The sequence below is a fragment of the Myotis nattereri genome (assembly GCF_964212035.1).
Source record: "Myotis nattereri genome assembly, chromosome: 3".
Lineage (NCBI taxonomy): Eukaryota > Metazoa > Chordata > Mammalia > Chiroptera > Vespertilionidae > Myotis > Myotis nattereri.
The window spans coordinates 212,804,453-212,828,899 of record NC_138077.1 but is presented as its reverse complement, the minus strand read 5'-3'; the positions used below and the strand labels follow the sequence as shown (position 1 = coordinate 212,828,899).

The 24,447-nt window shown below is 64.0% G+C and overlaps 1 protein-coding gene across 7 annotated transcripts in view; it reads left to right on the top strand.

Annotated features, from left to right (window-relative positions):
- CAMTA1 (calmodulin binding transcription activator 1) overlaps positions 1 to 24,447 on the top strand; it is a 675,715-nt gene that overhangs the window by 568,998 nt on the left and 82,270 nt on the right. For all 7 annotated transcript variants that reach the window (XM_081085448.1, XM_081085446.1, XM_081085447.1 and 4 more), the window contains 3 exons: positions 5,689 to 5,842; positions 18,832 to 18,972; positions 20,505 to 22,345. In XM_081085448.1, the coding sequence (XP_080941574.1) occupies positions 5,689 to 5,842; positions 18,832 to 18,972; positions 20,505 to 22,345 (2,136 nt within the window). The remainder of the gene's footprint in view (positions 1 to 5,688; positions 5,843 to 18,831; positions 18,973 to 20,504; positions 22,346 to 24,447) is intronic.

The following is a 24,447-nucleotide window of genomic DNA, read 5'->3' as shown; positions in this document are numbered from 1 at the left end:
CTCTCCGCTGTGCCTCTTGATCTGTTTCTCTCCTCCCTCCTCCCTCCTCCCCAGCCCCAGCCCTAACCTGAGGTCCCAGGTCTGGGTCCTGCCCTGGGGCTGAGCCCGCTCCTCCTGGCGGGGGTTGTACCAGGAGACCCTGAGGGAGTGGAGCGTTCAGGAGACGGGCACAGGCCTGCCCACCCCTGCTTGCCCAGCCCGCTGGGCCCCTCGCTCTGGCAGGAGGTTCTGAACTCTGTGTTGGTGGCAGGTTTAATCCAGGTCGCTTGGCCATGATTGGCAGCCCGGCCACCCCCTCTGCTGCCCACCCAGCCACCGAGCACCCTCACAATCTCCTTCCTCAATCCCGCCACCTGTCATTAAGGAGATCAAATTGCCAGGCAGCCGCCCGGAGCACCCCCCATGCCCGCCAGCTGCTCATCTCCAGTGTGCCTCTCCCCCCATCAGCACGTGCTCAGCCCTGAGATGGGAGGCTGCCCTGGTCCCCAGGTCTCCCCGCAGGGACCCCGCATCCTGGGGTACCCTAGTCAGGACGGACAAGCCTGCAGTTGAAGGGAGACAGTATCCCCTACCCTGGCCTCTCCCTCAGCCCCAGTCTTTCCAGATGAGTGAGCCTCCTGCCAGGCCAGGACGGGGCCTGGGGCGGGGTAATTCTTGAGCCACTGAAGCCCTACTGCCCAGAGCCCCAGGGCACAGGCAAGGGCTCCCATCTACCAATAACTGCTGATGGTGCTTCCTTTGGCTTTGAATTTTATCTGTGATTCCCAGACTGTGTTCCAGAGAACGCTAAGGTCCCAAGAGGCGCTCAGGTTCGTGGCCAAATAAGCCTGGAGAGCCTTCCTGTGCACATGGAGAGACCCGCCTTCATAGGAGCCATCAAGGCTCTGACAAGTCCTGCAGTGAAGGAGCCGGTGGACTTGGGCTGAGCGTTTGCTCTGCAGAACATGCTTAGCCTTTCCTGTGCGTTTGGGTGTCAGGGTCCTTGGCCAGTTCTCTTGCTGGGCTTTGTCCCCACAGGTCAGGGCGGGTGACAGGCACTCCCTGGAAGCAGTGTGTTAGGACGCGACTGAGTTGGGTTCCTGGAGGTACCTACCCAGCACCTGAAGGTCCCAGCAGCCTGGGCCTCGGTCAGCACATTCAAACCTCACATTTCCAGACAGAAAGCCAAGGTGGCGATGGCTTAAGGGGCCAGCTGAGGGCTCCTGGGCCCCTCAGGTGCTGGATGGCCACCTCCTCCTCCCATGCCCCTCCTCCCCTCTTCTTCCGTCTGTCTGTCCGTCCCCCAGGAAGACACACCTGGAGGGAGCAGGGGCGGGGGGTGAGGGGGGTCCTGAGAGCTGAGTCAGCAGGGAGGAGACGCTGCCTGGCACCACCTCCCCAGCCCAGGTCAGCGCCCCAGGCAGGCTGGTGGCCCGGGCCCTGGAGCAGCTGGCTGTCCCCCACGCTCAGCATTCGGCAGAGTGCCTACTTCGTGCCGGCCCTGCTCTGGGCTCAGGAACGCACCGTGGGCAGAGCCCGGCCGTCAGAGCTCAGGCTCTGGGTGGAAAGGCAAGCAGGAAATGCTCAGACGTGAGACCCGGCAGTGAAGCTGTTGGACAGCCAAGGCTCGGCACAGAGCAGGCCTGGGGGGGGCGGGGGGGGGGGCGCTGTACCTGGGGAACCGCTGAATGAGGAGCCAGGGGAGGTGGCATTGAGACTTATCACGGAGCACCTCAGCCGGAGAGAACAGGGAACAGCAGGTGTGGGGGATGGGGTGGCAGGAGCCTCAGAGCCTTGGGGAGCGCTGGTGGCTGGAGAGAAAACGGGTGGTGGTTCCTGTAACCCTATCAGGGGTGTGGGTGTCACTCGCCATCGCCGGGATTCTGGGGTCACACCTGCTGGGGTTGGAGAACTGACTGGGAGGGGGGAGGGGAGGCCCAGGCGGAGATGGGCTCACACTCAGGCTGTCAAGGCGGACATGGGTGGGGCAGGGAGAATGCCATGATGGTGAGGGGTCAGGAGAGAGAGGGAGGGACAGGCAGAGAGGGTGACTTGGAGGGCCCGACCTGGACGCTTGGGGGAGGCGGTGCCACTCCCCATGGGGTAGGGCCTGGGGCTGGCCATCTGGCTCGGCCTTGAAGCCAGGGGTGTTCACAAGGCCCCAACAGGAGCTGTGAGTGGACAGTGGGATAGGGGGCCGTGAGCCTGGGCGGGGCAGAGGGTGGGCTGTGGAGAGAGCGCCAGGACTCCTGGGAGCAGGGTAGCTATGGCCAGGACGCTGGGCAAGGGCACCAGGGGCAGGGCCCCCGGACCCGGCCGTGAGGGGGCCACATGCAGTGAGGGGAGGATCGGGACACACAGGGCTGTGCAGAGAGCGTCTGCGTTGTGAGTGGGTGAACCGCGGCCAGACACTTAGCTCTGGCCATTCTCTCGGGGAAATCCATTTTGCTTGGTGTGGGGTTAGGCGGCACAAGGGACTCCATGCTCTCCAGGCCCAGCAGCCTGGGGATCAGCACCCAGGACAGGCCATGGGTGGGGGTGGGACAAGAGCATGTCCACAGGCTCCTCCCTGCATACGGGGTTTCCATGAAGATGCCAGAGGTCACCACCTGAAGAGAGCATGACCTTGGAGGATGACACCCCCCGAAAGTCCACGAGGCCTGGCCTGGTGTCAAAGGCCTGGGGGAGGGGTCCTGTGGGCCGGGACCCACTGGGACTCCATGGCTAATATATTTTTCTGCCAAAAACACCCAATAAAATGCACAACTAATGGATGAGATTGCAACGTTGCCAAGAAGCGACATGTGCCCCAAACATCCAAACATACCTCGATCACACTGTCTCCAAACCAGCCCCAAACCGGGAAGTCGGTACTTAAGATTCCACCGGGGACTTGGAGCTGCAGGAACCCAGGCCCTGGGGCAGGATCTGCGGTTACAATGGAGACCGTGAAGCCGGCTTCCCAGCTTCCTAACCCCAACCAGTCCCAGCACCTGCAGGGGCCGCGCTTCCTCCCAACTGTGTCAAGGCCGCTGAGAGGCTCAGCCCAGAGCGGGGCTCCGGGAAGGGCCTGGTGCCTGATTCAAAAGGCTCAGAAGGAGAACTAGACCCCCAAGTCCATAGTTACAGGTGTGGGGCCCGGACCCCCGGTCTGTGAGCTCCTAACAGGTGCCGTCGCTGTGCCTTGGGGCGTTTATCGGGGCTGAGAGATGGAGTAACCGCAGCCTCCATCGAATTCTCAGCGGCCTCAGACCCGGCTGAGGTTAGAGCCAGCCCTGCCTCCCAGCCTCCTAGGAGTGCTGTGCCCCTCATAGGCTAGAAAACTGAAGCCAGATGTCAGCGGCACGCAAGCATGGAAAGGGAAGGGTGGGAAGTCCAACGTCATTCTAGCTCAATTCCGCTGATGGAAGTGAACGGTGGTCATTGCCAATGCCATAACAGCTCCAGGCCTTCCCCCGTGGCTGAGGAGATAAAGGAGGAGTACTGACTAAGATACAAACCCCGTCTCCATCCTGATACAGAGGGCGGGGTATCAGGGAGTACTTCCTGGAGGAGGAGGCGAGCGTGGTTCTTATCCTCAAAGAATAGGTGGAGGCCAGTTATGTAAACACGGAGCTGGACGCTGAAGGGAGGGACAGCGCTTTCTGACATAGGAGAGTTCGGGGTGCTCTAGTGCAGGAATTACTGGTTTGGGGTTTCGGTGTGTGGTGAAGGCAGCCCTGCTTGGCTCCGATGCCTGTCCTACCGCCTTGGTCTCCCACAGCCTTTGCTGGGTGCTCCGTGGGGCTCTGGGGCAGGAGGCTGCAGGTCTTTCATCTCCTGGGTGGCTGACATCCATCCAGTGTCCCCGCAGGACCCAGCTCCTGCTCCAGGGCCAGGATCAGAGGCAGCCCTGGGCGGATGGCCCGCTGGCCCCGCAGCCCTTTGATCCTTCCTCGTCTTGCTCAGCAGCTGGTGCTGCCACCTGCCCAGGCACAGCTCAAGCAGGAGCCCCCAGCCCAGCGCAGCCCGGGAGGCCGTGTGCTGGTCCCAGGAAGAACACAGGGCAGGGACCCAGGTGTACTCCCCCTGGTCCTGGGCCACCTCACCCGTGCAATGAGGAGAGCAGGTCTGCAGCCCCCACTCCCTCTGGGGTACAAGGCAAGGATGCAGGGAAGTTGAGGCGGGAAAGCGCCGAGACCAAGCGAGACAGGCCAGCAGGTGTCTTGGCAGGACCTGAATTGGGAGTCAGAATCCTGGCTTCCGGCCCAGGCTCTGTCCCTGGCCAGACACACAGCTTCAGGCAGGTCACAGCTTCTCTGGGCTCAGTCCCCTCATTGTAGACAGAGGGTACCCTGCCCTGCCCGGCCCTGCCAGCCCCACGCTGGCTAGCGCTGGCACCAAGTGAGATGACACTGACAGTGCTCAGACCACAGCGCGCGTGCGCCGATGTCAGGTCCTCATCACTATTAAGGACCATGAGTGCCGCCGTCCAGAAAAACTGCCATTCGGGCGGCTCCTGGTCGTGCTGATGTGATTTGCTGGGTAACTGAGCATTTGCAAGGAAAAACCCTTATTGAAAAGCTTCTTAAATGGCGCCGGTCAACGTTCTTGCACTGGTCACGTGTCATCTCCAGCCTTTGCTAACGCGTTGATTGAGCCCACAGTCACTCATTGCGTGGCTCTGACCAGATCCGAAAGGGTGACTGCAGACGCAGCCCCCTCAGCAGGGCCCTCGAGCCACAGGCCTCGGGGCAACTCGTGGCGGGGTGTCAGGCAGGAAACGCAGAGGCCGCAGCTCCGGGGAAGAGCGATGGAAGGGGCCTTCCGGCTGGCTTGTCTGTAGCGGCATCTCGATGTTCCCTCACGTTCCCTGACTGGGGAGGTTTTTCAGGGTCTTTCCAGCTGCGTTATAAAGCGACGCGATTGCTTTTTACAAACGAAACCGGCCTGGCCTTCTGGGGGCCACGAGAAGCTGCTGCCCCAAGGGGCCCGGGCACGTCACTGTCAGAGCTGGTGTCTGGGGGGGGGGGGGGGGCGGATCGAAGGCATTTTGAACTGAGACTGGGGGACGAGGCCGACCCATCTGGGGACCAGCGGTGCCTGCAGGGTCCCCACGGGAGCGTTCTTTCCGTTCCGAGCTCCCAGGGGAGTGAGTGGCGGCCGCCTGGGTGTTGCTCGGAAGGGCCGTGCTGACGGGGCTGTTTGCACAGGGAGAGGGACCCACCCTTACACGCGGGGCGCCTTCAACCTGGGGACCCCGTTTCCCCGCGGGAAGAGGTGGCGGAGATTCCTGTGTCGGGAGGTCGTGCTGTGGTGAGGACGGGGGTGGGCACCGGCGTGCCCAGTGCCCCCGGGCAGCTGTTGGCATGAGGCCTAAGGTCCGGGGTGTGGGGTATAGATGGGTCTGACCGTGTGTGTGGCCCTTCGTTGCACTGTGTGTAGAGCGGCGGTTCTCCACTGGGGCAGTTGTGTCCCCGGGGACGCTGGGCGGTGTCTGGCACCGGTTCTAGTAGCTCCTGTAGGCTGGGGGCAAGGCATCAGGCAGGCAGGCGCCAGGGCTGCTGCTGGGTGCAGGGCGTCCCCCCAACAGTGCGTGTCAGCGGCCCCGAGGATGAGGAAGCCGGGCGTGCGGACACTCGGCCGGTCTGTGCCTGCTGGCGGAGGGTGGGGGGGCCTGGATGGACTCCATGCCACCTCATGCTGCCAGTCTCTGTGCTCTCCCCCCAGAACCCCGACATCGTCCTGGTGCACTATCTCAACGTCCCGGCCATCGAGGACTGCGGCAAGCCCTGCGGCCCCATCCTCTGCTCCATCAACACCGACAAGAAGGAGTGGGCGAAATGGACCAAGGAGGAGCTCATCGGGCAGCTGAAGCCGATGTGTGAGTAGCCGCGGCCGCCCGCCCAGGTCCCGCCCCGGGGCCCAGGCCAGTGGCATCCGGGCAGGTCAGGAGGCCCTCCGTGGCCTCGGGGACCAGGTGTGGGAGCCCCTTCCCCTCGGATGGCAGTGACACAGTGACCCCGCTTTCCCTTGATCTTCACGTCACCTGTGCGACAGGCAGGGACAGAATGTCAGGCCCATGTGACAGGTGAGACAGGCGAGGCTCAGAGGCACAAAGCAACACGAAAGAGGAGCAGAGCCCAGAGAGCGGGGACCGCTGCCCCCTGGTGGCAGGCAGGAGTTGGGGGGAGGCCTGGGGATCCGGGAGCGCTGCATGGAGCTTGCCCTCTGCTCCTGGACAGGAGGCCTCGCGCCCTGACTGGGAGGCACAGGGACCATGGGGCCGAGCTGGCTTTCACTGTGCCGGCACGGCGGTGCGTTCCGAAGCATCTGTCGGGTGCGAACCACCGAGTGCAAAGCTCCGGGGAGTCCAGAAAGCTGGGCCTCAGCTGCCACCCCATTTCCATGGGCCGTGGCTCCCGGCGGCCACTAGTGGGGCCCCATGGCCTCTCCTGCCCCCTTGGACACCTGGGCTCAGGAGAACCAGACTCAGAGCGGGTGAGCGGCCCCTCAGAGCCCATGCGCCTCGGGAGGGGGCTGTGGGGAAGAAGCCGCTGGGCGCCATGTACAGGGAGCAGCGGAAATGCCTTCCCGGAGGAGTGAGGGCCCCGTCTCTGGGAGGGTCCAAGCTAAATCCAGGTACACTGCAGTAGCCCGCTAATCCTGAGAGTCCCACAGTGCTCAGATTGGGGGACCCCCTCATCCCAAGGTCGGGGATGGGGATCAGGAGCGACAGAGGGGTCTGTACGGCCTCAGGGGCTCCGACCAGCTTGCCCCTGATGCTGCTGCTGCCACCAGGAACCTTAAGCCAGGTGGCCTGGGGCCTCGGGGCTCAGGCTGCGTCCCCTCCCGATGGACAAGGGGGTTAAGCTCCATGAACTCCAGGGTAGACACCGGACCTCTGGCGTTTACCTGGAGGCACCCAAAGGCCTGCTCGAGTCTGCGGTGCATCAAGCAAATCATGTAAAACTACAGCAAACCCCCATAAAGCTCGTAACCTGGGTTCTCTGGGGTTTGGGGCGGGAGCCCAGCACCGCGCAGACACGTAGAATGCACGTGTGTGCGTGGCTCCGGTCACAGACACGCAGCCTGGGACAGGGCCCGGAAGTGGGGGGATGGGAGCTCTCGGTGCCGACCCGGCCGGGCACAGCAAGAGCACGGCCGGGTGCTCGGGAAGCAGAAGCGCCGCGAGCCAGGAAGGCGCCAGATTCGGTTCCAGAAGCAGGCGTGCCACCCGCGCTGGAGCCAAACACATTAGCTTCATCACATTTCCACATAAATCACATTCCTTCAAAGGCTTCACAGTGTGATTTCCCGATGTTTCCCAATTTCTCTGCCCCACAGCAGAGCTGTCAGTGGTTTCATCAAAACGCTGTCTTCTCGGCGGCGAGGGGAGCTCAGACCTGCAGCCTCTGCCTCGGCCGCTGCGAGACGGGGCTCGTGGTCTTCAGCTCTGGGGTCTCACAAACGCCCGGGGAAGCCAGAGGGACGGAGAGCCCACCCTGATTCCTGCGGCTGTGTCCTTTGGTCCCTGGGGGCTTGCCTTCCACCGGCACCCTGAGGGATGCCTCCTCCAGGTTAAAAGAGGAAACAGGAAAATGTGATGTCTGATAGGAATCCCCCAGGTGCTTCCTAACACTTCCTCTCCGTCCCCCGCAAGCCCTTCCGTGGCAGTTAGGGTGCGGGCCCTGCTGCCGAGGCAAAGGCCAAGAGACTGGCGGCTTCCATCAGCGAGAAGGAGATTTCCACGTAGCAGGTGGATGTTGACGTGGCAGCCCAGTGTCAGGGATCCGCCATCAGGGCTCCCACCAGCTGGTCGCTCCGCTGTTCCTAGGGTGTCGCCTTCTCTCACGTGGCCCAGGATGGCAACTCCAGCTCCCGCCATCACAACTGCATTCCAGCCAGTGGAAGCAGAAATGAGAAAGTGGAGGGCAATCATTTTTCCCCTTAAGAACAGGGCCCAAATGCCCATACTTCTTCTATTCATAGGTCACTGGCCAGGATTTGGTCACATGGTCACCCGTGGTTGCCAGGGAGTCTGGGAAGTGTAGTCTTTTGCTAAGCACTACCATCCTAACATACTTTGGGGACTAGGGTTCTGCGTGTGCGTCGCTCGGGGCTGAGTGGAGCTGAGCTCAAGCCGGGTGCCCCTGTCGGACCTCCACGGAGACCTGCTCAGCTCAGGGCTGAGGGTTAGCTCAGTTCTCGTCCGTGGGTTGGCGCTTGTAGAATCCAAGTGAACGGGACCTAAAGCTTAGCGTGTCTCCTCCTGCAAAACTGGGTCTGTTCCAATGCAACTGCTCTGAGCAAGCACCAGCCTTGGGCCCAGCCAACTGCCAGCGCACGAGAGAGGGCTGGGCAGGTGGGGTCCTCCCCGCCCAGGTCTGACGAGCTCTGTGCCACATCCTGCCCACCTGGTGGGAAACGTGCTCAGTGTGGGAATGGAGGCCGTGTTGAGTGTGGAGGGGGTGGAGGCCGTGTTGAGTGTGGAGGGGGTGGAGGCCGTGTGGAGTGTGGAGGGGGTGGAGGCCGTGTGGAGTGTGGAGGGGGTGGAGGCCGTGTGGAGTGTGGAGGGGGTGGAGGCCGTGTGGAGTGTGGAGGGGGTGGAGGCCGTGTGGAGTGTGGAGGGGGTGGAGGCCGTGTGGAGTGTGGAGGGGGTGGAGGTTGTGTGGAGTGTGGAGGGGGTGGAGGCCGTGTGGAGTGTGGAGGGGATGGAGGCCGTGTGGAGTGTGGAGGGGATGGAGGCCGTGTGGAGTGTGGAGGGGGTGGAGGCCGTGTGGAGTGTGGAGGGGGTGGAGGCCGTGTGGAGTGTGGAGGGGGTGGAGGCCGTGTGGAGTGTGGAGGGGATGGAGGCCGTGTGGAGTGTGGAGGGGGTGGAGGCCGTGTGGAGTGTGGAGGGGGTGGAGGCCGTGTGGAGTGTGGAGGGGGTGGAGGCCGTGTGGAGTGTGGAGGGGATGGAGGCCGTGTGGAGTGTGGAGGGGATGGAGGCCGTGTGGAGTGTGGAGGGGGTGGAGGCCGTGTGGAGTGTGGAGGGGATGGAGGCCGTGTGGAGTGTGGAGGGGGTGGAGGCCGTGTGGAGTGTGCAGGGGGTGGAGGCCGTGTGGAGTGTGGAGGGGGTGGAGGCCGTGTGGAGTGTGGAGGGGGTGGAGGCCGTGTGGAGTGTGGAGGGGATGGAGGTTGTGTGGAGTGTGGAGGGGATGGAGGTTGTGTGGAGTGTGGAGGGGGTGGAGCCCATATTGGGTGTGGGGGTTTGAGGGTGCTGTCCGGGCTCCCAGCCATCCTGAGTCACCGTCACCTGTGGTCCTGGAGCACCTGCAGCCTGCTGGTGTTTGGGGAGCCAGGGTCTCCGCCCTCCCCATGTGCTCTCGGGGAGCACATTCCCAGCCTCTGCAGCTGCCTGGCCAGCACAACAAGCCCCGGGGCCCGGCAAGGCCAGTGCGCTGAGAGGGGACTCCACCTGCTGAGGAATGTCTCCGGTGGCGGCGACCAGAAAGGAGCAGGCTAATTAGCAGGCGCCTGCCTCTCCCAGGAGCTCCTCACCCGCCTGTTAAGCCGCCAGAGCTGGTCTCCAGGCCCCAGGCCCTCCCGGCGACAGCGCCCGTGCCCTGGGCTGTATAGTCAATGCCTCTGTTGTTCCCTCATCCTTTTCCAGACAAAGACCAAAGATGCAGCAAGAGGGGAAGTGTTTATTTGTTTTGCTTTTTTGCTTAGATTGTAATCCTGGTGATTATAGAAATATCAAGAAGTAAAATCAACAAAGGCTTTCCCTTTCCCAACCCTGCACCAAACCCCGTTCCTGGTCGATTCGCGCCACCTGGTGGCCAGTAGCCGCAGAGCGGCTCGGAGAGGCGAACCCTCGGAGGAGCCAGACTCCCCAGCCAGGCTCTGCAGCCTGCAGACTGTCCAGCCCTGCCTGGGACCTGGTGCCTGGGATGTGGTGGGAGGCGTCTTAGACCTGCTCAGCGACTCTGGGGCCGTGGGCTTGGGGTGGGGCTGGAGCGCACCTCCTTTCCTCTCCGCCTCAGTCATCGCCTGGCCGGTGCACGGTGGAGGGGCTGGTGTTCCCCTGACAGAGGGCGTGCTCCCACGTCTCGGCCAGAGTCTGTGGGCGATGGAGGGGCAGTTAGCACAGCAAGTCCCAGAGGTGCTGCCTCAGGAGCAGCAGGCGGGGCGCCTGAGACCGGAGGTGAAAGGGGGGGGGGGGCGTCAGGCTGGGGAGGGGAGGTTGCTGTCAGGAAGGGTTGGAGGGTTTATTTCCAGCCAGAAGTGTTCGCTTGGACGCATTTCCCAGTGTCCCCACCTCTCAAGGAGTGAGGGACCAGGAGTCAGGAATGAGCTGGGCACGTCCAGGCTGCCCACCCCTGGGGCTCAGGGCAGCCAGAGTGGCCAAGGTGCCCCCAGTCCTCCCGGCCCGCACAATCTGGGCAGATGCTGGCTCCATGCCAGGGCAGAGGTCCACGTCACAGACACGCAGGCAGGTTGGTGAAAAGGTGGCCTCCTGCCTCCAAGACGCCCTGTCCCACGGGTCTGAGCGGCCCCAGGCACCTGCTTTTTTAACAAGCAAGACTCTCGTGCTTTTTGAGAGCTCACAGCCTGCAGCAGGCGCAGCCAGACGCCACCCAGGAGCCCCGCGGAGATCAGGCCACAGGCCGGTTATGCATCAGCTGGTTCCCACGTGGCTGGGAAGGAAGCAGACGCGGGATGGGGGGGAGGGGGGGAGGGGGGCGGCAGTGCGGATCTCCAACATGCAGAAGAATGGGGGTGGGAGGCCGTGTGAGGTCTCTCCGTAGACTCTGGGGTAAGACCTGCCACCCTACCACTTTCCTTGGGTTGAAAGCGAGATGTTAGTGCCAGGCACATACGGCTGTGAAGTCCTGAGAAACACCCCGGGGTGCCATAAAGGAAGCACGCCTGTGTCCCTGTGGTGGGCCTGGCCCGGACCCAGTGGATGGAGCCCAGGAGGCCCGGAAGGTTCTCTCCCCGCCTGTGTCTGCAGGAGGTGGAGTCACTGCTGGGGTGAGGACAGGGAGCGGGCCTGGGGGGACTTCCCTGCCCATCGGGTGTCCCCTCGGTTAGAGTTGCTGCTCAGGGAGAGGCGGGTGGGTCTCCACAAGCCCCCAGTCCTAGCAGAATGCCTTCCGGGCGCCTCCCCGCCTGGCCCCCGGGAGAGCAGGCGTGGGCCTCAGGGCAAGGCTCCTCTTAGTGTGGGGCTGCTCCTTTCTATGCAGGGAGGACCCAGGCTTATTTTGCAAATGAGCCTTTTTCCCTCTGGCTAAATTTTATTTAGTGGAATTATCCCCCACGCAGGAGGAAAAGAGAAATACTTTTGAATTCCTGTCTCTCCCGGCTAGTGCCACTCCAGCTGCTTGGGCGCCACCCCCCCACCGACCCCCCACCCCCACTCCCGTCACAAAAGTCCCAGCTCTGCAGTGAGCTTGGTAGGGGCGCCTCTGTGCTGGAGTGGCACGTGCCTGACCGTGACCCAGAGCCACACAGCCCTGCTCATCCTGCCAGTGGTTTCGTTAAAGTGAGAATTTGCTGCCAACATTGAAACCTCCGGGCTTTCAGCTTCTCTCTGAAAATGGGAGGTTCTGGGCCAGTGAGGGGCCCAGGGGCAGCTCCCTCCCCCTCCAGTGGCACCTGGCTCCCTGCAAGGGGGGGGGGGGCGCGTGGAGGAGGCACCTGAGCCCAAGGTCTCCCGAGAAGCAGATGGAAACCGTCTGGGATCCCGCTGGGTCCCTGCCAACACCCCCCCTCCCCCCGCCAGGGGCCCGAGGGGCAGTCACTCCTCTCTCCCCTGACCTGCGCCGGGAGGTTGGGCTGCCGTTAGCCCCGCTGAGATGGTCCCAGGGCCCACATGACTCCTGGGTCAGGGGTGACCCTTCCTCTCTCTCGGCCAAACTGCACCTCTGACATCACTGACAAGCGGAGAGCTGCCAGCGCGCTCACCTTTTACTGCGGCGTGAAGAATGGCGGCCTCCACGACAGCGACACTGACCAGTCGGGGATTCCGAGAGCCTTGGAGTGGCAGGGCCGCGGGTGAGAAACACCGTCAAGGCCTCTCCGTCACCGAGCCCCGAGGACTCGTCTGAGCGGCCACTGCAGAGGCGCAGGGAGCACCAGGCTGAGTGGCCGGGGTCTCCTGACGTCAGAGCTGTCAGGGCTCCTCCTGGGGGAACCCTGTTCCTGCCCCTCCCCCCGAGGTCAGAGGTCCTCCCACCTGGAACAGGACCTGCTGTGCTGAGTCTCAGGCCTCTGCCCTCTGCCCTCTCCTGCACCGCTACCACTGGAGCAAGCCTGTGCCTCAGCCGGAAGACAGGAAGTGGGGTCCTGATACCCTGCGCCCCCAAACACCCAGAGCCAGGCACCGCCAGCTCCTTCAGCAGCCGGCACACACGTCCCCGAGCGCACATGCCACCCGTCCCCAGCCAGCCTCCGAGCCCCTGGAAATGAGATTTCTGAAAACGTCCTCAGGACCCGCGGAGAATGAGAGTTGAGGGCGAGACGGGGAAATTGAATAGTATGTGGGTGTCTGGATATGAGAAGTTAAATCTAATGAAAATGTTATCCAGTTGAACCAAGAAATCAGAAGCAGGGCCTTTATTCCTGTCAACAAGAATACAGTGAAAATTAAACCAACGCCGCTGCCATTTCCCACTGACCTTGTTGCCATGGAGACAGCCTTCCCGTGTCAACAACCCGGAGGAATCCAATTGGGCTCATTCATGCATTGAGAGGCACGCGCGCTCCCCTCCCTCCCGCCTCCGTCTCACAGTCCCTAAATCGGGTGACCACGCGTCCCGGTCGCCGGGGAGCGTCCCAGTTTACACCGTTGTCCAGCCATGACCATGGCGCCCTGTCTGTCTCCAAGGTGACCTGTCTGGGCAGCATGCTGAAAGGGCACCCTTTTCGCCTGGCCAGTTTGGCTCAGTGGACAGAGCATCGGCCTGCGGACCAAAGGGTCCTGGGTTCAGTTCCAGCCAAGGGCACGTACCTCGGTGGCAGGCTCCTCCCCAGCCCGGGCTCTGGCCGGGGCTTGTTCAGGAGGCAACCAATCGATGTGCTTCTCTCACATCGGTGTTTCTCTGTCTTTCCCTCTCTCTTCCACTCTCCCTAAAAATCAATGGAAATATCCTCGGGTGAGAATTAAGGAAAAAAAAAAAAAAAAAGTCACCCTCTCCATGGGCCTCTCCTGCGTGCTGAGTGCATGGCAGGAGAACTGGCTGCGTCCCGGCGGACGGGACGGGAGGAAGGGGCACCCACGGGCCCCTGTTGCGTGGGCGTTTCTTTGTCACCAACGTGCCGCTTGCCACCTGCTCACACAGCACCGAGAACCCTGCCGTCCCCAGAGGCCAAATGTCGTGGCCCAGGCTCCAGCCCTCCCGGTCCTCTGCTAGGAGTGACTGCCCTGGGGTGGGGCCGTGTATGTCCTTGTCCTTGTCCAGTTTCTTCCCAACGTGCTGCCGGCCTGACGTTTCAGAGCAGAAAGGGTCTCTCCCTGGGAGCCCCATCCTGGCGGCCTCAGATCTCCCATGGGCACCACTGAATCCCAGTCCCACTTCTCTGTGTGCCTTTAAAGTCCCTTAGCGAACAGTGACGTGGCCAGGTGAACCACAGAGAGGCACGCACCCATTCGGCAGATGAAGAAACCAAGGCCAAGAGGAATCAAAGGCCCTCCTTACATCTCACCGTGGGGCCAGCCTGACACAGGCTCTCGGCACTTCTGGGGCCCAGCCCCTTCCTCCCGCACCGCGAGCTCAGGCGCTGAGCTGGGGCTCGCTCTGCCCTCAGTCAAGTCCCACCACCGCTTAGGGTCGCCGTGTCAGGGGACAACCAAGAGGAACTGCCTCTGGGTCCCCATCTCTGACGAGGTGAGTCCCCTCCCCACCACAACCCCCAAACGCTGCTCCCCGAAAGCCCCAGCTCCTCTGAGAGGAGTCTTCCTCTGAGTTCTGTCTTTCATAGAAATTCCCCATAAACGCTCCATCTCCGCTATGAACGTGGCCAGGCTCCGGGAACCCAGGGGCCCAGGTTCAGCCCCGAGCCTGGCTCCTGGCCCAGGCCCCCCTCCCTCTCTTGCTGGCTCCAGACCCTCCAGGGGCAGGTCACAGCAGGTCCCACCCTCTCCCCTGCACCCTGGGGGCCCGGCCGGGGTCCTCTCCCTGGTCTGGGTGGCCTGGCCAGCTCAGGGGCCCACGCTCTGGCCCAGCTGTCCAGCTGTCCTGGCCCCGGGAAGGAAGGTCACGAGGGAGGAGACAGGGTTCAGAGCCTGGCCCTTCTGAGATGGTGGCATCCTCTGTAGCCAGAGAGAGCAGGACCCGGCGGGGTGGGCGGCAGGCTGGGGGTCAGCACCTGGCCCAGCCCCAGGTTACTGGGGTTCCTGCACCATCACCAGCAACGCCCCCCCCCCCCCGATAAACTGGACACCCTCTCTCCAGGAAGTGACGTGAGTGTAGCTTTGAGTGGAAGGGATCTCCGCCCCCGGATGGGGCCGCACCCCCTCATCCATCCAGGCGTTCCTGGGTCCCGGAAGGGGTGCGGCGGGAAGAGCCTGGCTCTGCAGCCCCTCCCCGCCCCTTCTCTGCAGTGTCAGTCACGTAACTTCCCGCATCTTGGTTCTCAAATTAATAAATGCGACGATAATTCTTCCTCAGAGGGTGGTTGAGAGATTAGAGATGTAATCTCTATGCCAGGGGGTGGAATACCACAGGCTCTGCAGCTTAAAGGAATTAATTTTCTCACAGTCCTGAGGCGGAAGTCCAGGATCAAGGTGTCGGTCTGCTGGGTAGGTTTCCGGGGAGGCCCCGTTTCCGGGCTTGCAGACAGCCGCCTTCTCGCTGTGTCCTCCCCCGGCCTTGCCCTACGTGTGCACAATCCTGGTGCCTCTTCCTCTTCTGACAGGGCACGAGTCCTGTTGGGTTAGGACCCACCCTTAGGACCTCATTTAACCTTGTTCATCTCTGAAAGGCCCTGTCTCCAAACAGTCACCTTGGGGTCAGGGCTCCAACCTAAGAATGTTGGGGCACACGATTCTGTCCATGCAGGGGTGACAGTGGCGCTAGACCTGGGCTCAGGGCCCGTCTGCCCAGCCACAGCTTTCCACCTCTCCCCTGGGCGGGGATGGAGCAGCCAGCCCCATGTGGGGTCACCCCACCCCCCCGGCCCCGCCTCCACATCTCAATTACTCTCTCCCAGCGGTTGGCCGCCTCTCGGGCAAATTGTTCATGAGAAGATGCTCTCCAAAGCTCGGCCACACGCTGCTGTCATTGATTTCATTTTGATTATTCATATTAGCCGGAGCGCCGCTGTCTAGCCATGGGTGGTAATTAGCACAAGTGTTGGGCACAGGCCAGGTCCGTGCTGGCGTGGGCCTGTGGGTTCCTGCGACAGCCACCCCAGCCCAGCCGCCTCTCGGGGACCAGTCCTCACGCAGGGCAGCTGCAGGCGCCCAGCCAGAGCCTGTTACGGGCCCCGGCACGTGTGGCCCAGGGCAGGGGCAGGACTGCTGGGGGAGCCACAGGAGCCCCCCACTTCCAGGGGCCGGCAGGGCCCCCCTGGCCGCTCCGGTCCTATGCCAGCTCATGGAGGAGCCAGCTTGGCCACGCTCACCCTCTCTGGTACCTTCCCTGGCCTAGCCTTCCTGGGCAAGCAGGTCCCCTCCACCACCTGAGCGCCCAGGGACCCCGCCCAGCCGGAACATTCCGGACGCCCTCCATCCCGTCCTCTGGGCCAGGTGGCCGACTGTGGCCTGCGAATGCAGAGCCGGGTGCCTCCACCGAGACTCCGTGAGAGGGGACTGCTGGGACCAGAGCCCGCAGGGGGCGATTTTCTGGGAATTCCCTTTCCTCCTTTGGTGCCCCCACCCAGGTCGTGGCCTTGCCTTTTGTCAAGTGCACTTTCGCCGCAGTACCCGGCTGCTGAGTTCAGGAGGGGGAGGGGTCAGCGTGCGGTTATTAACCGTCCTCTCTCAAAGCTCTCCTTCCCCGGGGGATCCTCCCTTCCCGCTGATTCATTACCTGGTCGGAAGCAGAGCGTGACACGTTAAAGCCGTCTTGATAGCATTTGATATTCAGCACTAACGACTCCCACACCGAGGAGGGCTTCCCCCAGAGCGGGAGGGAGGCGATCTGCACATTGGATGTTCCGAGACAGTCGGCGATTTGCATTAAGCATCCAGAAACCCTCTGCTTGCAATCTGTCGGCCTCCCTGGTCTCATTTTATAGCCCTCCCAGCAGGACGGGGAGCAGCAGCCACCATGGGGGCCGAGCAGAGCCTGGTCTGAGCACCTTGGTCGGGGTGGCGTGGACCCGGTCAGGGACCTGGTCAGGGAGGACGGGGACATGGTCGGGGACCTGGTCAGGAGTGACGGGGCCCTGGTTAGATGTGACAGGGACCTGGTCGGGGACCTAGTCGAGGAAGACGGGGACCTGGTCAGGCACAGATGCCAGAGGTGTCTGCCACGCGGGGATTGGCAAGCTTACCCTGCCCCTAAGACCTTTGGGTGAGGTGTGGCCACGTGGCTAGAAACCAGACGGGAGCTCATCTCCCCAGACAGCCAAGCTCGGACTCCGTGGCTTCCCTGAGGACACCTGTCTGGTCCTGTGATGAGTTGCCCAAGGTGGACGCCCTGTGATGCCCTGGTGATGAGCCCCAGGCGGTCCTCCTCAGCCTGCAGACCTGAGGAGCTGAGACTCAGGCTGTGTGTGCACCATCCTGCCTGCATCTGAGGTCTCCTAAGAGCTTCTTCAGACAGCTGGGCACTGCCCGGGCCTAGGACCCAGAATCTCCTGCCGGCGCTGGGCGGACGTGGGACAGACCATTTGCGTGTGCAGCAGTGTCAGGGGAGGGCCCTTGGGTCCTGTGCTCTGTCCCCACACCCGGCTCCGTGTCCTCATCTATAAAAGGAGGAGCCTGAGGAGGGTCCTCAGCAGGGGGCCAGGACCTGGGGCAGGCCAGGGCCCTGAGCCTCACCCCTGCCTCAGCCAGGCCCCCTCTGCTCTCACCCGGCTTCCATGTTGCGTTTCGGGGCGAAGGTTTCTTTGAGCAAAGGGCTCCGCAGCTGTGATGAGGGTTACAACCCCAGCCTGGGCCTTCCCTTCAGCTGCCGGGGACAAGGCGGCTGAGCTCCCCAAGGGAGCCCAAGGCCGAGGCTGCCTGCCCGAGAAGAGGGGGGCGGTAAAGCCACCACCACCCCCTGTGTGTGCCCATCCATCGCGCTCTGAACAGGCGCACACAACTGCACCCCAGATCCAGGCAGCTTGGTGAGCCCGGGGCAGAAGCCATCAGCACCGCCCCCCTTCCCCTGACGACCTGCTGGGTGGGATCCAAGAGCCACATGACAGGACCGTGGGCCCCGGTGCTGAAGAAGGTGCTGGAGGCTGAGCCCTAAGGGCGCCAGAAGGGCCTCTTCAGGGTGGCACGGAGGGCAAGGGCTGCGAGCCAGCAGCGCGCAGGCACGGAAGGATCCTGGCAGATCCCAACCCTCACCAGTGGGGTTTCCTTTGCAAAACCACTGACGTTCCACATCCAGGTGCGGACAGGGAGCGGGGGCACGGGGTGCACGCCCTGGAGCGCTCCCTCTGCCCCCGCGCAAAGGCTGAGCATCTGTGATTGCACAGCAAGCACCCCGTGGCCATAGCATCAGCCGGCCGCCACAACTGGCATCTGGGTGTCACCATCATCGCGGTGAATGGCTGTGACAACAGCGGCTCTTTGCTGGGGACACAGGACGTGCGGGGTGGTGGACCAATCGGGTTCCCTCCGCGTCAGCATGCCGGGCAGATGCTGTTAGATTCCCGTTGTACAGATGAGGACACTGGGCTCAGAGAGGCTTATACTCAGATTTACACAGCAAGTAAAGACCGAAATCTGGACTCCAATCCGGGTGTGAATTTGATCGGGCTCCGCCCCTGTGTGGACTGTGTCCTTGTCCATCTGTGTCCCGGAGTCCCTCACAGACAAGGGCAGGAGCCGTGAGCCGTGACCGCTCTTCCCCCAGGTCCCTGTGAGAGAAGCTCAGCCAGAGGAGAAAGGACGTCCTCGCAGCCGCAAAGCCATTGCCTCTCCCTGGCGTGACCTGGGCCCTGCTCCTCCTCCCAGGCCACCTGCACCCAGCGTCCCCCGCTCAGCAGCCTGGTCCCTCCTGGAGCCCGGCTGTGGATTCACGGCCTCCAGAGCTGGCTCCCCAGAGCCTCCCCCACTGGGCTGTGCTGGGCCGACATGCCACCCCGGGCCTGGCCAGCTCTCGGCCTGTGGGGGGCGTGAACCGCAGTCAGTCTGCACACTCAGCGGGCGAGTTGGTTTATTTTCGGGTCCCGGCCCATCCTGCCAGCAGGTGGGGAGACAGCCCTCGGCCTTGTGGGTGCCACTCAGGGTGGCCAGTCACCTTTGGGTACCCACTGCCCTGGCCACATGGGCCCTGCAGGCCTGTCCCCTCAGCCCCTCGCGGCCGAGAAGTCAGGTGGGAAGAAGGCGCGGCCCTGGGGCGGGTCCTCCCCAGCCCGCTGCTGCGACCCCGCCTGACCGCCCCGCTGGGTCCCCGCGGCCTCACTCCGGGAGGTCCTTTGCCTCCCACTCCAGGGCCCCGTGAGGAGCCACCTGGTGCCCTTGCACTTGGGAAGCCAGAGCAGAGCCCTAGGCAGCCCACTGCCGGCTGCATCCGAGGGAAGGAGGGAGGGGGAGCAGGGGAAGAGCAGGGAGCCCCCCGGGGTGGGGGGAGGCTGGCAGGGCAGCCTGGGCTCCCTCCAGCCTCCTCCTGTGTCCCTGGAGCCAGCCTCCCAGCAGGGAGGGGAGGGGCTGAGCTCTGGGGGGGCCTGGTCCCCGCCCTCCCAGCGCCCCGCGGCCTCTGACCCCGCCCCTGTCTCCCCCAGTTCACGGCATCAAGTGGACCTGCAGCAACGGCAACAGCAGCTCGGGCTTCTCCGTGGAGCAGCTGGTGCAGCAGATCCTCGACAGCCACCAGACCAAGCCGCAGCCGCGGACCCACAACTGCCTGTGCGCCGGCGGCCTGGGTGAGCGGGTGGGCACGGCGGGCAGGCGGCCTGGGTGAGCGGGTGGGCATGGCGGGCCAGCGGGCATCATGGGCCCAGGGGCTCTGCCAGCAGCGGCACGGCTCTCCTCCTCAGGGGTCACCGTGATGGCCAGTGAGGGGAGGGGTCAGCCCCGGGTCAGGCGACAGCACGGCCCCCAGGCCAGCCTCACCCTTGTCCTGCCCCCCAGCTGGTGGGGGGCCCACTTGGGGCAGAGACAGCAGTTCCCAAGGAGGCAGCAGAGTTGGGGTGCCTGGGGATGGGGCTCCAGGCCTCTGTCCACCCACCGCAGTGCCCTCCAGGCCTCCAGTGCCCTTGGGCCATGTCAGCAGGGGGCCTTGGTCCCTTGGCTCCCGGGATCAGTCCTGAGTCAATGGGCCACTAAAGCCAAAAGGCTGTCTTTCACCTCCGTCTCCGCCAAGCGTCCAGGGTCCCGTGCTCTCCATCCCAGTGTCTCTTCCTGGTAACAGTTTGCTCTTTGAAGTGTGCGTCCCGCCCCCTGCACGGCCCTACGGAGAAATTCCCGTTAGAGGCCACCTCGCTTCCCCGCCACGTCTGCCTGCATTTAGGGATCATGGTGGCGAGGCTGCGACGGGGTCGGGGGAGGATTTACCCTTTTATAAAAGCAAACTGACCCTTACCAGGCGGGATGGAAATAGGGGGAGTGGGCGAGAAAAGCGGGAGAAGCGTCCTGGGGTCCTGGCGGGCGTGAGCCCTGACCCGCTGGGGCTCGGACGCCGTGCGGCTCTTCCTTCTCTGCCGCTGAGCCGGGCACGGGCTCTGTCCTTGCTGCGTTTTACAAGGAGTTTGCCCCACAAAGAGCTGAGGACAGGTCAGCCAGCTGGACAGAGGGTGGTGGCCCCGAATACCTTGCGGCCCACAGAGCAAAGTCTGGGCCCCCCTTTGGCCTTGGGGCCTGGGAGCGACCCAGAGAGCAGGCCTTGCTCTCGGGTCCCCATCCACCTCTGGCTGCCAGTCCCAGGGGGCTCCCTGCGCCTGGAGGAGAGGGGCTTCCTGCAATGCTGCCCGGCCTGCGGGCCTGGACGCTTCCAGGGAGTGGAGAGGGGCCAGGCCACCCCCCGGCTGAGCCCCACCAGCGAGAGCCCGGCCAGGGAAGGCGGCTGCTCCGAGGGTGGGAGGGTCTCCCCGGAAGGTGGCCTTCTCTCCGTCCTCTCCTCCCCGCCTCCCGTGGTCGGGTTACTGCTGCCACCACTTGCAAAGTGAATGGAGGGAAGGGGCCTGGTGTGGAGGGTGGGGACCAGGGCACAATGAGAGCCTGGGGCCGGGGGTCAGGAGGCCCCAATCCTGAAGGGCTGCTACACGCCAGCCCCAGGGGCTCGGGGGCTCCCGGGAGGGGCTTTGCCAGCTGCCAGCTGCTCAGAGACAGGTCTGCTGCAGCCCAGCTCTGACTCTCTCTTTGTGTGTGTGTGTGTGCGTGTGTGTGTGTGCACACACGTGTGTTTGTGTGTGTGTGTGGCATGCATGTGTGCGTGCTGTGCCTCTGCCCTCTGCAGGAGCGGGCAGCAGCGTGCACCACAAGTGCAACAGTGCCAAACACCGCATCATCTCGCCAAAGGTGGAGCCGCGGACGGGGGGCTACGGGGGCCACGCGGAGGTACAGCACAATGACGTGTCGGAGGGCAAGCAGGAGCACAGCCACGGCAAGGGCTCGAGCCGCGAGAAGAGGAACGGCAAGGTGGCCAAGCCCGTGCTGCTGCACCAGGGCAGCACCGAGGTCTCGTCCACCAACCAGGTGGAGGTGCCCGACACCACCCAGAGCTCCCCCGTGTCCATCAGCAGCGGCCTCAACAGCGACCCCGACATGGCGGACAGCCCCGTGGTCACCGGCGTGTCCAGCATGGCGGTGGCCTCCGTGATGGGGAGCCTGTCCCAGAGCGCCACGGTCTTCATGTCCGAGGTCACCAACGAGGCCGTGTACACCATGTCCCCCACCGCCGGCCCCAACCACCACCTCCTCTCGCCCGACGCCTCGCAGGGCCTGGTCCTGGCCATGAGCTCCGACGGCCACAAGTTCGCCTTCCCCACCCCGGGCGGCTCGGACAGCCTGTCCATGCTGCCCTCCAACGTCTCCGAAGAGCTGGTCCTCTCCACCACCCTGGACGGCGGCCGGAAGATTCCAGAAACCACCATGAACTTTGACCCCGACTGTTTCCTCAACAACCCAAAGCAGGGCCAGACGTACGGGGGCGGGGGCCTGAAGGCCGAGATGGTCAGTGCCGGCGTCCGGCACTCGCCTCCCGTGGAGAGGGCCTTCAGCTTCACCACCGTCCTCGCCAAGGAGATCAAGACGGAGGACACCTCCTTCGAGCAGCAGATGGCCAAAGAAGCGTACTCCTCGTCGGCCGCAGCGGCCGGCTCCCTCAGCCTGAGCGCGGGCCCCGGCCTGCTGCCCTCGGGCGGCGGCCTGAGCCCCAGCACCACCCTGGAGCAGATGGACTTCAGCGCCATCGACTCCAACAAGGACTACGCGTCCAGCTTCAGCCAGACGGGCCACAGCCCCCACATCCACCAGACCCCCTCCCCCAGCTTCTTCCTGCAGGACGCCAGCAAGCCCCTCCCCCTCGAGCAGAGCGCCCACAGCAGCCTGAGCGACTCCGGGGGCACCTTCGTGATGCCCACGGTGAAAACGGAGACCTCCTCGCAGACCAGCTCCTGCAGCGGCCACGTGGAGACACGGATAGAGTCCACCTCCTCCCTCCACCTCATGCAGTTTCAGGCCAATTTCCAGGCCATGGGTGCGGAAGGGGAGGTCACCATGGAGACCTCGCAGGTGGCCGAAGGGGGCGAGGGCCTGATCAAGTCCGGGGAGCTGCAGGCCTGCGGCTCCGAGCACTACCTGCAGCCCGAGACCCCCGGGGTGATCCGCAGCACGGGCGGCGTCCCCCTCCTCCCGGGGAACGTGGTGCAGGGACTGTACCCCGTGGCCCAGCCCGGCCTCGGCAACGCCTCCAACATGGAGCTCAGCCTGGACCACTTTGACATCTCCTTCAGCAACCAGTTCTCCGACCTGATCAACGACTTCATCTCCGTGGAGGGGGGTGGCGGCACCATCTACGGGCACCAGCTGGTGTCGGGGGACGGCGCGGCGCTCTCGCAGTCGGAGGACGGGGCCCGCGCCCCCTTCGCCCAGGCCGAGATGTGCATCCCCTGCTGCAGCCCCCAGCAGGGGAGCCTGCAGCTCAGCGGCGCCGAGGGCGGGGCCGGCACCATGGCCTACATGCACGTCGCCGAGGTGGTCTCGGCCGCCTCGGCCCAGGGCACCCTGGGGATGCTGCAGCAGAGCGGACGGGTGTTCATGGTGACCGACTACTCCCCGGAGTGGTCCTACCCGGAGGTAAGTGGCAGCTGCCATCTCCTCCCTGTCACCCATCATCTCGCCTGCTCACCCCCAGCATGGAGCTGAGGGAGCTCGTTTGCATGTGGCTTTCCAGACCACGAAGGCCCAGCTGGCCCCTCCCAGGTCACCTGAAATACCTCCCCTCCCCAGCCCGGTGCTCAGTCTGCATCACAGCCAGTAGCTTTAGGCCAAGGGTCTCCGCGGAGGCCAGGGGGCCCTCCGGCCAGAGCAGTCCGCTGTCACCTGGCTTACGTGTTAAGATTCCACCTATATTCTGCTTTGCTTTTGGGGAGGGGGCAGGGGAGGCTCCTAGAGCTGGAAAAGACCATTTGAAAGTCAGCACCATAGATCAGCCATGTCCACTGCTCATTCATTGCTAAACAAAAGGATACAAAGCAAAAACCAATTCCCAACAAATGAAGAGGGAGGGCACAGCTTCGGAATAGGCTTCTGTAAGACTTGCTCGGTTAAATCGGACCTTGACACAATCAAAGGCATGTTAAATGACCCCGGGACCCCCCTCCCCCCGCCCCCCAGCCCTCCACCCCCGAGCCCAGAGCTGCAGGAAACCCATGGGCCATGGCAGCACATGCTTCAGGAAGCGACCTTGGCCTTCTCTCCAGCTAGATTAGAATGATGCAGGAAGGGGAGATGCCCAGCCTTCAGCTCGCTGCACCCCGGGGCGCGCTCCTCCACTCCTCCCCGCCCACTGGCCGGTGCTCGGGCCCAGATGGGCCCTTTCTCCCAGTTGGTGGCTGCTCGCGGCTCCCCTGGTGCCACTGCCACGTTCCCTCAATGTCAGGGCGGGGAGGGGGCTGCTGCCTGGACAAGGGAGGGATGCTCTCAAAGACCCTGAGCCTCCTGGGCTCCCTGAGGCCACAGACCCCCTCTGGCCGGACAGTGAGGGATGCTGGCCGCAGCCCAGGCACCTTCCAGGACCAGGCTATGGCAGGGGATCCGGGGACAATGCCCACCCAGTTTGGGACTGGGTGCTGGGGCGCCCTGAGAGGCAACGCACCCCTCAGAGCTGGCAACCGCTGCCGAGTCTCCCGCAGGCTCTGGTGAGGGGACGGTGGTGCGGGGCACGTCTCGGGGGCACGCCTGGGTGTGAAGTCTGGGTCTGCCAGACGTGGCCTCTCTGTGACTCAGTTTCCTCACCTGTAAGATGGGGATGTAACGGCACCTGCCTCGGGCGTGGTGCCAGGCGTGCTCGGTGGAGTCTTTGGCCCGTAGTCCGTCCTCAGTGGGCAGTGGCCACAGTGCTCTCTCCACGCCCTCCTGCCTTGGCCGTGAGAAGAGGCTGCTCATTGGTTGACCGCCTACGACCGTGGCGGGGTCACCTGGACGGTGGGCCTCCGTGTCACAGACTTGGCCAGGAGGCTCACACCTGCTCACCCCCTTCCTTGATGGCAAAGCTGAGATAAAACCTGTGTGCCAGTGCCCCCAGCTCTCAGGGGCCATGTCAGCCACTGGCGGCCCTGCCTCCGGACAGGAGCCTGGAAGTACAGCCGGCGTCCAGTCAGGGCAGCTCCCGCCCGTGCGCTGCGTGTGCGGGGCGTTCACATCCTCAGGCGTCCAGGCGGCCGCCCTGTGTGGTGAGGGGTCTGGATGCCAGGCCTGGCCCACGCTTCCCACAGTGACCGGGGCGGGAGCGGCCTTCCCGTCTCCACCTTGGTGTGGGGTGTGAGGACTCAGTACGGTGCTCAGGCAGCACCCGTGTCTCCTGTCCACCTCCCACACTGCCCCCCCCCCAAGGCTCTAGAAGGTTCCAGCCGGTTTCCCTTGCTGTGGCTCAGGATGCCTCCGTCAGTGGCACTGATCTCAGTGGCACCGTCCCAGCACCTGCCACGTTCCCCAGGACACTCTGAGGCCCCCTGGAGCCTGAGTCCTGCAGGAGCTGAAGGGCGGGAGAGGGAGCTGGGCCAGTCCAGGCCCGCACTCAGGCCTCCTTGGCCCGCGGGCCTTGGCCAGGGGCCTTAGGGAGGGCCCTCAGCAGGCCTGGCCTCCTCTCCCTTCTGCCCCGGAGTCCCAGCCTGCAGCTCCATGCAGTTCAGCCGCTGGCCACCGGAGGGCAGCACGGGAACAGGAACCTCGCGGAG